The sequence below is a fragment of the Microtus pennsylvanicus genome, chromosome 20, assembly GCF_037038515.1.
Source record: "Microtus pennsylvanicus isolate mMicPen1 chromosome 20, mMicPen1.hap1, whole genome shotgun sequence".
In the NCBI taxonomy this organism is placed as follows: Eukaryota; Metazoa; Chordata; class Mammalia; order Rodentia; family Cricetidae; genus Microtus; species Microtus pennsylvanicus.
Genome location: NC_134598.1, coordinates 16266166 through 16281349, shown reverse-complemented (window position 1 = coordinate 16281349; position 15184 = coordinate 16266166). Strand labels below are relative to the sequence as shown.

The 15184-nt window shown below is 37.3% G+C and overlaps 1 protein-coding gene across 1 annotated transcript; it reads right to left on the bottom strand.

Moving 5' to 3' along the window:
- Positions 1-1455: 1455 nt before the first annotated feature.
- Glipr1l1 (GLIPR1 like 1) lies at positions 1456-13326 on the bottom strand. The gene is made up of 5 exons (XM_075954662.1): positions 13135-13326; positions 12647-12889; positions 5737-5837; positions 3923-4008; positions 1456-1535 (listed from the first exon to the last, which is right to left on the bottom strand). The coding sequence occupies exons 1-5, from the start codon at positions 13324-13326 to the stop codon at positions 1456-1458; spliced, it is 702 nt and encodes a 233-aa protein (XP_075810777.1).
- Positions 13327-15184: the final 1858 nt, after the last annotated feature.

Below are 15184 nucleotides of genomic sequence, written 5' to 3'. Positions count from 1 at the left end.
GTTTAGCAATAATTCTTGAGTTTGAAAGGTTATTTGCATATTTTGGATAACAGTCACTATCAAGTATGATTTTGAGAATACTTTGTCTTTTTCTTGCTTGTCAGCAATTTGGGAGTTTGTTTTTAGCTTATCTCAGTTCTTTCTGTTATGGATCATGTCTTTGGTGTTGTGTGCAAAAATTCAATGCCTAATAGATTGAGTTTGAAAGTATTTCTTTTTGTCTTCTACAAAAGATGTAGACCACAGTTAAAATAACATTCTGTTTTGTTTGTTTGTTTGTTTTTCAAGACAAGGTCTCCCTGTGTAGCCCTGGCTGTCCTGGAACTCACTCTAGAGACCAGGTTGGCTTCAAATTCAGAGATCCAGCAGCCTCTGTGTATGTACAATGGCACTCTTCAATGTTAAGTTTTACTAGTGAATTTATCTGAGCCTGTTTCTTTCTGTTCGGGTAATTAATTATTTCTTCAATTTATTTAATAAGCATATGCCTTTTCAGATTATCAGTTTTTTCTTGTAGGAGTTTAACTTGACAATTAAAATTTTATGAAAATTGGAAAATTTAACTTATGTTCGTTTAAGGAGAACAAACAAAGAATAAAGCTAAAAATACACAAATGTATGACTTTGTCCTCTGAATCGTAGGAGCATACTTCAATTTTGTTGACTTTTTTCTCAGTCTGTTCCACTTTCTTTTCAGTGCATGTGTGTTCACATGTGTGTGGATGTACATTTGTGGTGCATGTGCATGTTTGTTGGCCCGACATTGGCTAAGATGTCTTCCTGTGTTGTTCTCCATCTTCTATGTTGAGGTAGGGCCTCTCAGTTAAAGTCCTAGCTTGCTGACTGGAGTCTATCTAGTTAGCCAGCATGCTCTGAAAACCTTAGTCTCTACATCCCACATGGTGGGAATAGGTGGACTTCCATGCCGACCCCGGCACCCATGGGTGCTGAGGGTCTGAACTTTGGTCTTCACATGTGCACACACCTACTCACAGACACACACACATGTGCATTATCAGCAAACAACCCCAATAAAACCACAACCTTAACTTCATTCCCCTGCTTCCCAATTTCGATAATCTACTATCTATATATTCATATATTTTTTATGCTATATAGCTGTATATATATATATATATATATATATATATATATATATATATATATATATCCTTTTTTGCAACAGAATTGAAAAGTTTTAAGCTTTGGCCAGCATGGTTATCAGAAAAGAGAAATCAGTGGAGGAAGAGCTCGCGTTCATTTCCAAATGGAATGGGTAGAAGGAACAAAAGAGGTCAGTTCAGAATGCCTCGGACTGTGAAAAGATGTTGAATTTAAATTTTAGACAAGAATGTAGAAAATGTAACGGGGAATTAAACAGATCTTGAGTTCTAATTACTCAGAAAATAGTCTTTATTGTAGTATTTAGAAATTTCTTCTGACTAGAAATAACAATTAAAGTAGTCTATAAAGAATAAAACCTAGCGTGAGAAGATGACCGGCTCTGTGCTGAGTTGCTCTCTCAGTCAAGTGAACTGTCAATAAAACACAACAATTAAGAGTTCAATTTAATTTCAAAAAGCAAAAATAACTGAAATATTTATGCTCACGTATAATTTATGGAGTTTTAATAAAAGGGAGAAAAGTTACACAAGATGAAAACATTGATTGGTTTTTCTAGCTTTTAAAATAAGGTAATCAAAACTCTTGAACTTCAAAATCAAAACTCTCAAGTTTGACTGGATTTAAAACCTTGACGGTATTGCCTAACAATAGTGTCATGCCAATACATATTTTTAGAATGCCTCCTGGGTTCGAGGCATAAATATCTAAAACAGGAAAAAAGCCACAGAAAGTTAACTTTGTTTTGGCATTCTACTATGCCCAGTTTAAGCTTCTGAGGAAAATTCAATTCTTTTAGGTGAAATTTTAAATACGATTTTAATTGCTGTACTGCCCCAAACTCTTCCTTCCCACATGTAAATTTTCTCCTCAGTTTTGAATTTTAACAGGACCATGTGTGTGTTAGAAATTCACTCTTTTAGCTGGCTCACTGCCCCATTCGCTGATTTTTTTAAAATTCACTTCCTACCATGTTCCATGATTTTAAGCTTTGGCCAGCATGGTTATCAGAAAAGAGAAATCAGTGGAGGAAGAGCTTGCATTCATTTCTGAATGGAATGGGTAGAAGGAACAAAAGAGGTCAGTTCAGAATGCCTCGGACTGTGAAAATACGTACTGAGTCAGCAAAGTATAATGAGGGGCTTCTAATGACAGCTAAAATTTGTTGATGCCTTCCTTTGCTTTGTGTTCAAATCACTTTGTATGATTTGTCATATCTAGTCCCCTGAATCACTCCTCAAGTTGTCTTGCTTCAACACTTACATATTTAAATGATGCCAATATTCCTGTCTTTTAAAAAAGAAGCCAGCTTCAAGGTTCGGTACTATATCCCCTTTGTCAGAGCGATTGGATCTCTGGATGGAGTAGTTTGTGACAGACAAAGGCTCTGATCAAGCACAACCATGACATCATAATCATACACAACAAAACAATGCTAAGGAAAGTAAGAAATTGACTGAAGTAGCAGACTGGAGGAATGTGGATCTCATGGCAGGAGACCCACAGAGGGGTGAGTTGATACAATACAATAAACTATATTTACCCTGGGTCTACTTGTTGATTCTAGGCTCAAGATTAAGGCTAAAAACATTTTGACTTTTGTTGTTGTTAGCCAGAGGCTGATGGTTGGCTGGAGAGAAGTCAGTAGAGCTTTTAATAGCATTCCAGTGTTAGACAGATAACCTTAGAGGACTGAAGGATAAGATCCAGGTGAAAAGACAAGGAGAGAGATATCTACGAGATGCCCATATTATAGCCAAGTGACTTGTTTAGTTGTGAAGGGTAAAAGAAAAGAGAAAGTTAAGTGGCTAGGCTCAAGTGCTCTGGAGAGCAAAGTTTTCAGCAATTCTCAACTGCTGGGTATTTTCACATTAAGAACCCTCCACAGAAAGAGTAACTGGAAGTACACGTGCCCAGAGACCCGTGGAAGCTGGTGAAGCAGAAGTCAATTAAGCCTTGTATAGACCCTAGCCCAGATTTAATTAAGTTTTCTATGATTGAGTAACACATGACATGAATCTATCTTCTCGGCATTGTGAACCATTTTTTGGCTTGCATAAGAACGGTCTTTTCAACACTCAGGAAGAATGGAGGAAGGAGCCAAGGGACCCCCTTACGCCTTACCCCTGAGCTATCTTCTATTGGTAGTTTCAGGGAACGAGGAGTCATTGCCTTCAACTGTGTACCCACTGATGACTTCATTGGCTCCATTGAGCATTTCCAGTCCAGTGGTCACATAATGACTCTCGTTAAAGTAAATGGCTCACAGAATAAAAGTGCAAGTCCTGAGTGTGAGGAAGGAACTGGTAGGAATAATGGGAGTTTGATAGGGATGAGGGAGAGATAATGGGGGTGTAGAGTAATGAGAGTGGATAATATAGAGCTAAGAAGCTGTCAAACAGCAAATAGAATTAATAAAAAAAGCTGATGATGGAAGACTGATGGGGCCTGGTATTTACTTCTAAATAATTGAATATTCTAGTAATAACAAGTAAGTGATCATGGTTATAACAAATGCAAATAGACACTTCAACCAATAGCTACTTTGTGCACAGCAGCAAACTAGATCTCAGTTGTACTTAATTTGCTTTTGTCTTTTTCCTTGAAAGGGGAAATAGTGAAGGGTGTAATTATCTGAACTAAATGTATTTATATGTATCTTATAGAAAATGCTTTATATTCTCATAGAAACAATCAAGTCTTATAGAAACTGGAAACGGAAGGGACCACATGTAAAATTGTAATGAAGTTATGGAAACACATCTGTCTAAGTACAATACTATTTTTCTTTTTTGCTTACAGCAGAGATTACTGACGCAGTCTTCCGCTTTACACATGGAGCAAAATTCCCCTTGTATGTAAGGACTGGTGTTCTTCTCATTTCCTCTGCAAAAAGGGAGACCAGTCACGAGTCAATGATGCTTTTAAATTTTCACCTACATTTAGGCAAGCTGCTTCTGCCTTTCATTAAGTCACGACTTGACTGTGAAAAAGAAAAAGCAGCAACAACTATTCTTCAATAGAAGACCCGTTTCCTATGTACTAACAAGCCATCAAAATGTTCCCTGTTCATTTTTCCTTCCCTTCCTTCCCTTTTCTTTTTCTTCCCTTCCTTTATCTTTCTCTCCCTTTTCTCTATCTTTTCCAATCCCCTCTTGCCCCTTCTTTCTTTTCAAAAGCCTGAATTATAAGAAGTGATACTGCCCTTTTGTGATTTTCATCAATTGTTAGTCTTTCTTGATTTCTTCTTCTTTTTTTTTTTTTTTTTTTTTGGTTTTTCGAGACAGGGTTTTTCTGTGGTTTTGGAGCCTGTCCTGGAACTAGCTCTTGTAGACCAGGCTGGTCTCGAACTCACAGAAATCCGCCTGCCTCTGCCTCCCGAGTTCTGGGATTAAAGGCGTGTGCCACCACAGCCCGGCCTCTTGATTTCTTCTTAAGAAAAATGATGTTGCATGGCAGCCATCTTTTTGCATTGGGAGAAAGTGTATTTGGCCTGAGCTGTTGGGACAGTGTTTGTCCTTCTTATTTTAGCTGCTCAATGAAAAGCAGAAGCAAGAACAGCGGTAGATCACATTTCTGTCTCCTCATACCATGTCTTACCTTCTTTTTTTAATCATTTCTATATATTTATTCTTTGTGTTTTTATTTACAAATATCTATCTTTAAATTTTTGTTTCTTGAAGAATCACATTATCACCTGTTTAAATATCCCTTTTATATTAGTAGATATTTGGGTTAGAGTTCTAAAATTTCATTTTTAGACCTCATTGTGTTTATATTTTCATTTGAGCAAGAATCCACGCATAGCACATTTAAAAATGACATTCTCTCTTTTAAAAGAAAGAAACCTTAAGAAAACAATATCGCTCTTTTTCTTGTTCTTTTGCTAACATTCATTAGAGTGGTGTTTGCTGACTTTTTAGTTTTACATTTCAGTAATCTTATGGCAGTTTATATTATATTACCTTTGCCTCTGTTCATGTGTGTGTACATGTGTGTAAAGACCAATATTGGATGTCTTTCTCAATCATCTGGAGCATGCTTTCTGAGACAGTCTTTCCATGACCCTGTGGACCGGCAAGCACCAGGCATCTTCCTGACTCTGCCCTTGGTACTGGGAGTGCTGGTGTTTTAGGTTTACCCATAGTGCTGGCCTTTTACGTAGGTGTCAGGGACCAAACTCAGCTTCTAATGCTTTCAAGGCAGACAGATTACTAGTTGAGTCATCGTCCCAGCCTCTCCTAATTAGAATTAAGAAATAACTTCTCTGAGAGGAGAGGCTTTTCATTTAGGCAATACTTTGTCACTCTTCTATTTTCACTTCTAAAATTTGTTTTGCTGAGGGAGATGTCATCAAAAAATACTTTAGGGTCTAGTGTAAGACACTGTTTGTAAATATTTGTGCCATTTTGTTGTTGTTTTGTTTTGAGACAGGGTCTCTATGTAGCACTGACTGGCCTGGAACTCATTATGTAGACCAGGACTGCCTGGACCTCACAAAGATCCAACTGCCTCTGTCTCCTGAGCTCTGGAATTAAAGGTGTGCTCTATCACACACAGCTTTGTAAACATTTGTTATCAACTTAGGACTTTTTTTTAATTAAATCAACTTACGCTGGTGCATAATTACACACAAATAGTGCAGCTGATCTTCCCAAGAGATTAGGACAATTTGAAACTGCACATCCAACTTTAAACGTATTGGCCCAAACTACCTATAAGAAAAGGAATTAAGAGTAATGTATTAAGACAGTCCATGTAAACAATTCATTATGCTATATATATGTACATATATACACTTATTACATTTCTCCTAATATCTAACATATATATTAGATGTATCTAATAGATCTAAGTTATTTTCTGTTAAAGCAGCTTTCATAAGGGCAATATAAATGGTTTTCTTTCATAAATAATCATCATAAACCAAAAGGATATCTTAATAACTAAATCATAATGTAATACACTGTTAAAAAATAATTTCTTCTAGATAACTTAGAAAATATATTTTAATTCTCTCCAGGGGCATATTACAAGAAACATCAAAATCAGACTAGGAATGAAAACAATGATTTACTATTTTCTCAGAAAAAAAATGTTCCTAAATTGTGCATTTTGAAGTTTCCGACGATAATGTTACCTTTGTCAAGTCACAAGATAGATATGATTTAAGAACATGTGAAGTTTATTATAAGGTCAAACATAAGAATGTCAAATTTTAACATTTTCTTAAGGTCAAACATAAGATTGTCAAATTTTAATATTTTCTAAGCTGTAAGAAAAACTATTTTCAAAAGTAAAAGCTTTGTAGGGAAAATGGACCATAAGCAAGAGCTAAAGAATGATGAACATTTCCAGTTTCCTCAGTCAATGATAGAATTGAATATCTTCTCTTCTCCAAATGAAGACATTTTACATATCCTCCATAGAAAAGAAATAATCAGTGAAAAAAATTAACCAAATAGACGTTCTAACTTTTTAAACTTTCTAGTTTTGTTAAGCAAATAAATGACACTATTTCACAGATTCAGAGTCCAATCTCTTTTTCTCACGGCTGAAGTATAGCTGTAATTCATTATTTTGCTAAACATATTTGAATGGATATTTGACTGCCTGGAAGACAGCAACGCTCAGGAACAGGCATGGATACCTGAGGACCAAGAGATGAACTTTGCTTCTCAACACATACCTGGCTCAGGATGGCAGATGACTTCTGAGCTAGTTTCTCATTTAATAAAAATAAGATTAGGGTAAGTATTAAAGGATCCTGTTCATTTTGAATATTAAAAAGTTCTTGAAATAGAACACTGGCAAGTGTATATATTTTCAAGAAATATTTAGACTCTGGTTTCTTAGTATCTGTACTACAAAATTCTATTTGCTCGGTGTATTTGTGTGCGGTGTGTGGTGTTTGCTTGTGTGTATGTTTAGGTGCATGGGTTTCTGCACGCATATAAGCAAAAAGATGTTAGAGTCCTGATTTACTGCTCTGTACCGTATTCTCTGGAAGCAAGGTCTCTCATTCAGTCTGCTGAAGGCTGTCTGGCCAGAGAAGCCAAGGGATCCTCCTGTCTCACCTATACTTCCCCCCAAACCCCTGCTGGTCCTGGGATTCTAGTCATAGATGGCAATGCCCAGATTGTTACATGGGACCCAGGTATTCAAAACAAAGTCCTTCTGCTTGCACATCAGAGTGCTCTTAAATATTCATCCATCTCCACAGCCCTGCTAAGTATTGTTTACATTGTGATATTGTTATGTTTGAGAATGATAGACATATTGATAGCACATAGCTTTAAACTGTGGTCCTTTCTTGGAATGGACTAGATATAAAACTTATACATATGTTGTATTCATAAAATAAGTGAATAACAAATGCAAGGCACCAGTTTGCCTTAAGCATAGAAACATTTATTGAGACATACTTTTGAATGAGTAAAAGGAATAAATTTATTCCCAGTTATTTAGTAGCATTCATCACATATTGGTGAAGAAGACCAAATATCCCATTATTCTGTTTACGTTTACATGGCAGTGAAGACCAATCCCCCCTGCCTGACATAACAGTTTTAAGATGTAAAGGATATTGGAGAACGTGTTCTCTTTTCATGACTACAAGAGAAAGTACAAAAGCTCACTCACAGTCTTTCAGGTGTCTGCCTTTCTTCTTTTTATCAGGACACTTGACATTGGATCTCTGGAGAATATTCTTTTACACTGTGTGACTATATTGAATTAATAAAGAAGCTGCCTGGCTAATTGCTGGACAGACAGAGGCTAGGTGGGACTGGAAGACAAAAAAGAGAGCATGAAGAAGAGGAGGAGGAGGAGTCTCATGAGTCCTGAGGAGATGCAGAGGAAGTAGGAGATGAACTTGCTCTACTGAGCCATGTGACAGAGTGTAGATAAGAAATATGGTTTAATTTAAAATGTAAGAGTTAGCTAGTAACAAGCCTGAACTATTGGTCGAGCAATTATATTTAATAAAAAGTCTCAGTGTGGTTATTTGGGAACTGGATGGCAGGGGGAAAAAAAGCCCGAATACAAATCCCATCCTCCCAGTTGTACGAGCAATAGAAAAACTCACCTTTATCAGCAGAATCTACTCTGGTGTCCTGGAAAACATCTAGACATAAAAGCATCTTGTTGTTGAAAAGCAAATAGAAGTTCATAAATCATGGCAACTGTGAGCTTCTTCTTCACTGAATCAGTGATGGAAACTATTTGCTCGACATGATGCTGATACTACTACTACCTATTCATGATATTCCTGGGCTTATTGAAAGGACAGATACAGAGCAGCAGATAAGAGTCAGTCACTGTGCTCCACCCTGGGGATACCCAGAGGAACTGCTTTGCCTTAACAAGGACATAAACAATCAAATAAACGATATAACCTAACAAAGTGATTTTGGTAGGACACCAAACAACTTAGATGCATGAGTGAGTCTGGTCAAGCAAATTAGCTTCCTCCATTGCTTTCGCAGCCTCTGGAACATGTCTAAATGTAAATGCAGAAATCAGGACAGATTTCTATTTCTATATACAGCCACAAAAATAAGAAGAAAAAGTAAAAGAAATAGTGTTTTCAAGATTTTGGGCATCAGATAGCAAAAGATAATGAGTTAAACCATTCAAAAAAGATACGACCTATGCAACTGCAGTCAGCTTATTGCCTTCTGACTCTTGAGATCATGGTGTGGGAGGGGAAATAAAAAATAAGTTGAAGAATTCACATAGGATATCTGAATTGAGAGTCTAGGAAGAAAAGGTAGGTAGAGATTTTAGATGGAACAACACTAGAGTAGTCAAAATACTGTTGTCATGGGATGAGATTCCCATCTACTCACAAAAGTATTAAACAGCATATGTGTAGAGAAGATACTCCAGGCTCAGGATAGAACAATCCATAAGAATTAAAGACCAGTACAAATCAGAAAAGAAGAAGTCAAATTTTCACTACTAGCTGATGATATGATAGTTCACGTAAGTGACCCCAAAAATTCTACCAACGAACTTCTACAACTCATGTGCCTCTTCATTAATGTAACAGGATACAAGACTAACTTGAAAAAACAGTAGCCTTCCTTTACACAGATGATAAATGGGCTGAGAAATAAATCATAGAAACATCACTCTTCACAATAGCCACAAATAGCATAAAATATCTTGGATAACTCTAATCAAATAAGTGGAAGACCTGTATAACAAGAACTTTAAATTGTTGAAGAAAGAAATTGAAGAAAATGAAAAGATCTCCCATGCTCTTGGGTAGGAAGAATTAACATTGTAAAAACAGCAATATTATCCAAAGCAATCTAACAGATTCAATGCAATGCCCATCAAAATCCTAGCAATATTCTTCATAGATCTTGAAAGAACAATACTCAACTTTATGTGAAGAAGACTGAGAATTTTTGAAATTGGATTAAGCACACTTTGTATTGTGAGATGGCACAAACATGGGGCCGGCTCTCTGCTTTGCGTTTCTGTGAATGGGATGTGAGCTCTCAGCCGCTGTTCCAGTGCCAAGTCTACCTGCCTGCTATCATGCTCCCTGCCATGAAGGTTGTGGTCTCTGACCTTTTGAAAAAATAACCTCCTCAACAAATTATTTCTCCTAAAAAGAAAGAAAGAAAGGCGGAACAAGAAAAAAGAATACAAGTAAACAGCTTAATGATACAACGTCAACATTTAGGAGAACTAAGAGCGAACCAAACCCAAACAATCAGATAACAAGATATAATAAAAATCAAAGCTAAAGTTAGTGAAATATAAACAAAGAAAATAATACAAAGAATCAACAAATCTAAGAGCTATAGTTCTTTGATGACAGACACAAGATTAACCATCACTTGGCACAACTAATCAAAAGAAAGAAAAAAAGGGATTCCAATGAAAAGAAGCAGAAATGAATAAGGAAACATTATAATTTAGAATATTATAAGGAAATATTATAAAAACTTGTGCTCCATTAAATTGGAAAATATAAAAGAAATGGATGAATTTCTAGATTCAACCAAACCACCAAACTTAACCAAGAGATCAACCATCTATACAGACCTATAACCAATAAAGAAATTAAAACAGGGCACAAAAGTCTTCCAACTAAAACAGTCCAGGTGGATTCCAAGCAACATTCTATTAGATTTTCAAAGAAGATCTAATGTAGTGACATTTCATCGTATTTTAATAAATAAAATTTGCCTGAAGATCAGAGAGTAAAACTGCCCCACTGGTCATCCTAACAGACCAGGCAGTGGTAAAACACAGTTTTAATCTCAATAACCACACTAGTTTGCCATAGAAACTGAGTGGTAGTGGTGCACGCTTTTAATGACAACTCTATAGAGGAATATAAGATGGGAGGGTGACAGCTCTCAGTCTCATTCTGAGATTCCTGGGGGCAGGATCTTTGCTTGAGACTGAAGTAGAGGTAAGAGCCAGTGGCTGGTTGTTTTGCCTTTCTGATCTTCAGATTGAACACCAACATCTGCCTCTGAGTTTTTATGAATCACGCTACATTAAGCCAATCATTCTTAAACTGAAAAATAAACAAACAAAAACAAAACAGAAGGGATATATCCAAATTGTTTCTATGAAGCCAAAACTGATGTAACATCAAAACCATGTTTAAAAAAAACATAGATACAAAACATAGATTTAAAAATCCTCAACAAAATACTTGCAAATGGACTGCAGACATACAAAAGCAACGAAAGGTTTCTACCATGACCAAGTTGGCTCCATTCTGGAAATACAGGGATGGTTCAACAAAACAAGCCAATAAGTGTAATATAGCACATAAATAGACTTAAAGATAAAAATAATAGGATTGTATTAATAGATGCAGAAAAAGGCTTTGACAAAAATCCATTATTTTAATACAAAAATAATGACAAAAAAGGACTAGAGAGAATAACATTAGAGGGAACGTACCTCAACATGATAAAAGGCACAAATAGGAAATGTATAGCCAACATCATCGTCAGTGGGTAAAAACTTAGCACTAAAACGAAACCAGGTATGAGACAGGGATGTCCACTATCCCCTCTGCTTTACAACATCGTGTTCAAAGTACGAACTGGAGCAGTAAGACAAGGGAAGGAAATCAAAGGGAAGGCAACAGGAAAGATGTCAAAGTATCCTAATAGCAGGTGACAAGGTATTATACAGAAGAGATCTCAAAAATACCTTGGCAGCAACCAACAGTTCTCTAATAGTACATGAGGTGCTATCAACAAGAAGGAACTCACAGCCAGCTACCTAGAGAGTGACATCATAAATTTGGAGGAGAACCTCCAACTGCCACTTTCCTAAAGCAGCATAGTTTTTTGGCTGCATTCTGCACATTTATCTTAATATCCACAGAAAAGTATAGGTCTTACCCTTTATCCGAGAAACGTCTTCTTGCAATAGATGGATATCGGTACAGAAGACTACAATGCAGAGAGCATGTGGTGCCCAACCTCAGTTGGTACATCTATGCATGTACACAAGGGTCCTGTACACAATGTATAGGGATCATAGTGGGAGAGGAAGTGTAAGCTAAACCCATTAAGCTTCATCAACACAGATGCCTAAACCAGCTCTGAAGAAAGAGGACACCTATAGATATGCTAACGAGGGAGTAAGGAATGTCACTGGACTTCAATTCTAGATCAAGATCTACAGGCAAGCAAGGAACACTAGGAGTAGAAGAAATAGTCTTCCTGAGAAAAGAATCCCAAATTCGTTATGCAATACCAAGTCTTGACATCATATACATGAGTAGTATTTTACAGACTGTATTTATGTATTTAGGAAAACACATACATATATAATAGCAATTAAAAACATGGAGGGCATGAATTTGAGAGATAGCAAGCAGGGGGACAGGAGAAGTGATTGAGGGGAGAAAGGGATGGGGGAATATAACATAATTATATTTTCAAGTCTAAAAGAAAAAGAAAGTAAACTAAATCATATTCGTGTGACATTGGCGTATGGAAGAAATGATTGTGAGTTAAAGACACAGGAATAAAATTATCAAAATGATCACAGAGAGAAAAATTCCATAAACATAATTGAGGCACCAAACTGGCTTGGATCAAGCACACTTCCAACATTGGTAGCGAGGTGCTAGGCAGAGGGAAGGGAGAAGGAAACAGCAACCTGTATTTTGCAAATGTGTTTTAAACTATAGACTTAGTATGGTAAAATCAAGATTCTAAAGCCCAAGGAAGGTGGAGATGACCCCGGCACCTCATGGAAAGTTGATCAGGACTGGAAAGAAGTAAACACAGTCGTAGGTGTGGAAAAGCCACAGGACTGAACAAGAGGGTTACAGTAGATTTCTTGTAAGTAACGTAAAGAAAATTGCAACAGAGTAGCATTTTTAAAGATCATAAAAGCTACACTCAATTAATGGGATACGCAATAAAATGGAGTGTTTTTTTAAATGAATATAGACGAAAATACCAAAAACTGTTTCTTGTCACTAAAATAAACACAAGAACTAATTAACAACCCATTAAGTACCTACCTGTGTATAATTGCCACAAATTTTCGAACAGGTCATATCCTCAAAATTATAATATTTTCTTTCACTATACCAAAGAGAGATAACTTCCTTTGGTGTACTGTTGATTGGCCCTAAATACATATTTTCTCCAATAAAGTCAAAATCCACAGTGCACCTATATCGCTTTGCAGTACAGGGATTACGTGAATATTTGCACTTTCTAGTCCATGATTTAGCCAATTGTGCTAAGTCCTTGTCCCAATGCTGAAAAAAAAAGAGAAAGATTAAATTGATTAATACATATTTCTTTACAATAAAATCATCCTAATTGTAATAAATTAAATTTCAGCTATTTTTAGCTCTTTACTAAAGGCATCATTTTTAAAAATGTAATTAATTGGGGATCATATGAGATGCAGTTGAAAGACAAAAAAGAACAAACGGTTGATTTAAGAGCCCTCTCCTGCTTAAACGCAGCGTTCTGGACAGCACCCCGCCTCCTGTCTCACCAGGTATCGCATATTGGCTGCCGAGGGCGTCACCTTGCCTCGCATTTCGTTATGGCGGTCGACACACTCGTGTATAAATCCCGGGTCATAGATAGTTGGCACATAGGGAACTTTGACCAGTTTGGAAAGTTTGCTGACTACCAAACATAGGCCTAGGGTCCAGAAACACTTAAGTTTCTTCGTCAGGGCCATGGAAGGACGTAGAGTACAGCCCTGGTGAATATGCCTGAACAGGGATTAAACTCTACCCTGGCTCTGCCTTCTGATTAGGCTGGCCTGCTGTGGAGTGATCAGCAGACTGCTTCCCTGCCTTCAGTGTTGCCATGGAGACGGACGCCCAGGGAGTTCTGAGCCAGTAGGTCTTACACTCTCAGGGAAAGCCTGAAGCGCCCTCTGGTGCACAGTTCTAATCAACTAACTATCTAGATTGTGAAAGAGGATGTTTGTTACAGGGTGCTGACAAAGACTCAGGCCCATGCAAACAAAATATCAGGACTTTCCCGCACACGTTGGAGCAGACGGTTTAATCACTGCACTCAGGAGGCAGGGCAGGAGCAGGGAGATCTCTGTAAGAGTGATTGAGGCCAGCCTGATCTACACATCGAGTTCCGGGCTAGTCAAGAGCTGAGATCCTGTCAGGCTGGGGGCATAAGAGCAAATAATTTATGAGTTTCTTAGAGTCTATTTCCATGATTAGCTTTTATATGCTTTTAAAGTAATGTACATATTATTTTGTCCCTTTCTTCGGACACTGGAAACATAGACTAGGCAACTGGCGAACCCTGTGGCGTTCAGTAACCACCTTGTCAAACATTCAGGATTTTGCTTCAATTTCCTTTCGAGTGATTAGCTGGAAAAATGAAAATTCTATAAGCCATGTGGAAAATTACAGCCAAAGAATTTCTTCTGGCAAAACTCTTACCTTCTGATAATTTAGAATCTACCTACCGGATGGATGCCAGCAGATTCTAGATCATCTGTATTGTGACACCCATGGCTCGAACAGTGTATGTTGGTTGCTCACTTCCCTGAAAACCAAGCATAAGTCTACTCCCTTTGGCTTTAATGCTTTAAATCTAGTTGTCAGTTGCTGCTATTTGGTGATAAACCACAAGTTTTCTGTAATATTTAACGGTATTTTTCAGTATTTCTAGGTCAGTAGTTCTAATACTCAGGTTGTTGAATGAAATATTTTGGTTATTTACAGGGACATTTAGTTCAAGCAAATGCAGGTTGATGCTCACTGAATGTTCTGTCCTAATCAGCTAACCTCACCAGCCAAACAATTCACCAAAAACTTATTTATATGAAACCAGTTACCATTTTTTTCCTTTAGCAGAAATTTATGTTATGACAGGAACACAGAAACAACATAAACTCAAACAACAACAGCAGTAGCAATAAATCCGAGGATTCTAACAGAATTTCTATGGAGCGAGAGAGGACGTGTTTCTGATTTATTATCTGCTGATGAGGGCTCTCTGCGTGCACTGTTGTGATGTCACACACACGGGCAAGCTGGGTCTCTCACATCCCACACTCCGGTACAAATATAGGCATGTGTGTTCTCATGGACTCAGACTAATGGTCCACGTGCATGCTTGTGTATATACCTACATGCCTCTGCCATTATATAACTCAACTAGGAAGATACACTGGTACCATTTATGTGTATCCCTTTTTTTTTGGCTCAGTGACATCTATCAGCTTGACAAGGATGCTCCTTTCTCTCTTAAGTCTCCCCCTGATCTTTCTTCAGTTTGTACAGGAAGGGGTTCATATTTCTTCATTGATTCAATTGCTAATTGAAATTACTTCCATTTCTGTAGCTCCCGCCGATCAGGCTGTGCCTTTCCCATAAACAGTGGCCTCACTTTCTCCATTCATTTTCTCTAAAACAGGTCCTTTGCGCCTTCAGTAAAAGTTTGTTGACAGAATAAAGGAGCGAGCATGCTACTACTAGGTTGTTTGCGTTTAACCTTCTGGACCACAGAAACTGTATCTTATTCATCTTTTGCATGTACAAAGGGCCTAATAAACATCACTGATT

Excerpts from the sequence above, each read along its gene's own strand:
- Glipr1l1 (XM_075954662.1), bottom strand. The coding sequence starts at position 13,326 with ATGGCCCTGACGAAGAAACTTAAGTGTTTCTGGACCCTAGGCCTATGT. Across the intron at positions 5,838-12,646 it reads TTTGTGGCAATTATACACAG|GTAGTTTGGGCCAATACGTT; the intron begins GTAGGTACTTAA and ends CTTTTCTTATAG. Across the intron at positions 4,009-5,736 it reads GTGTGTAATTATGCACCAGC|AGGAAATGAGAAGAACACCA; the intron begins GTAAGTTGATTT and ends CCCTTTTTGCAG.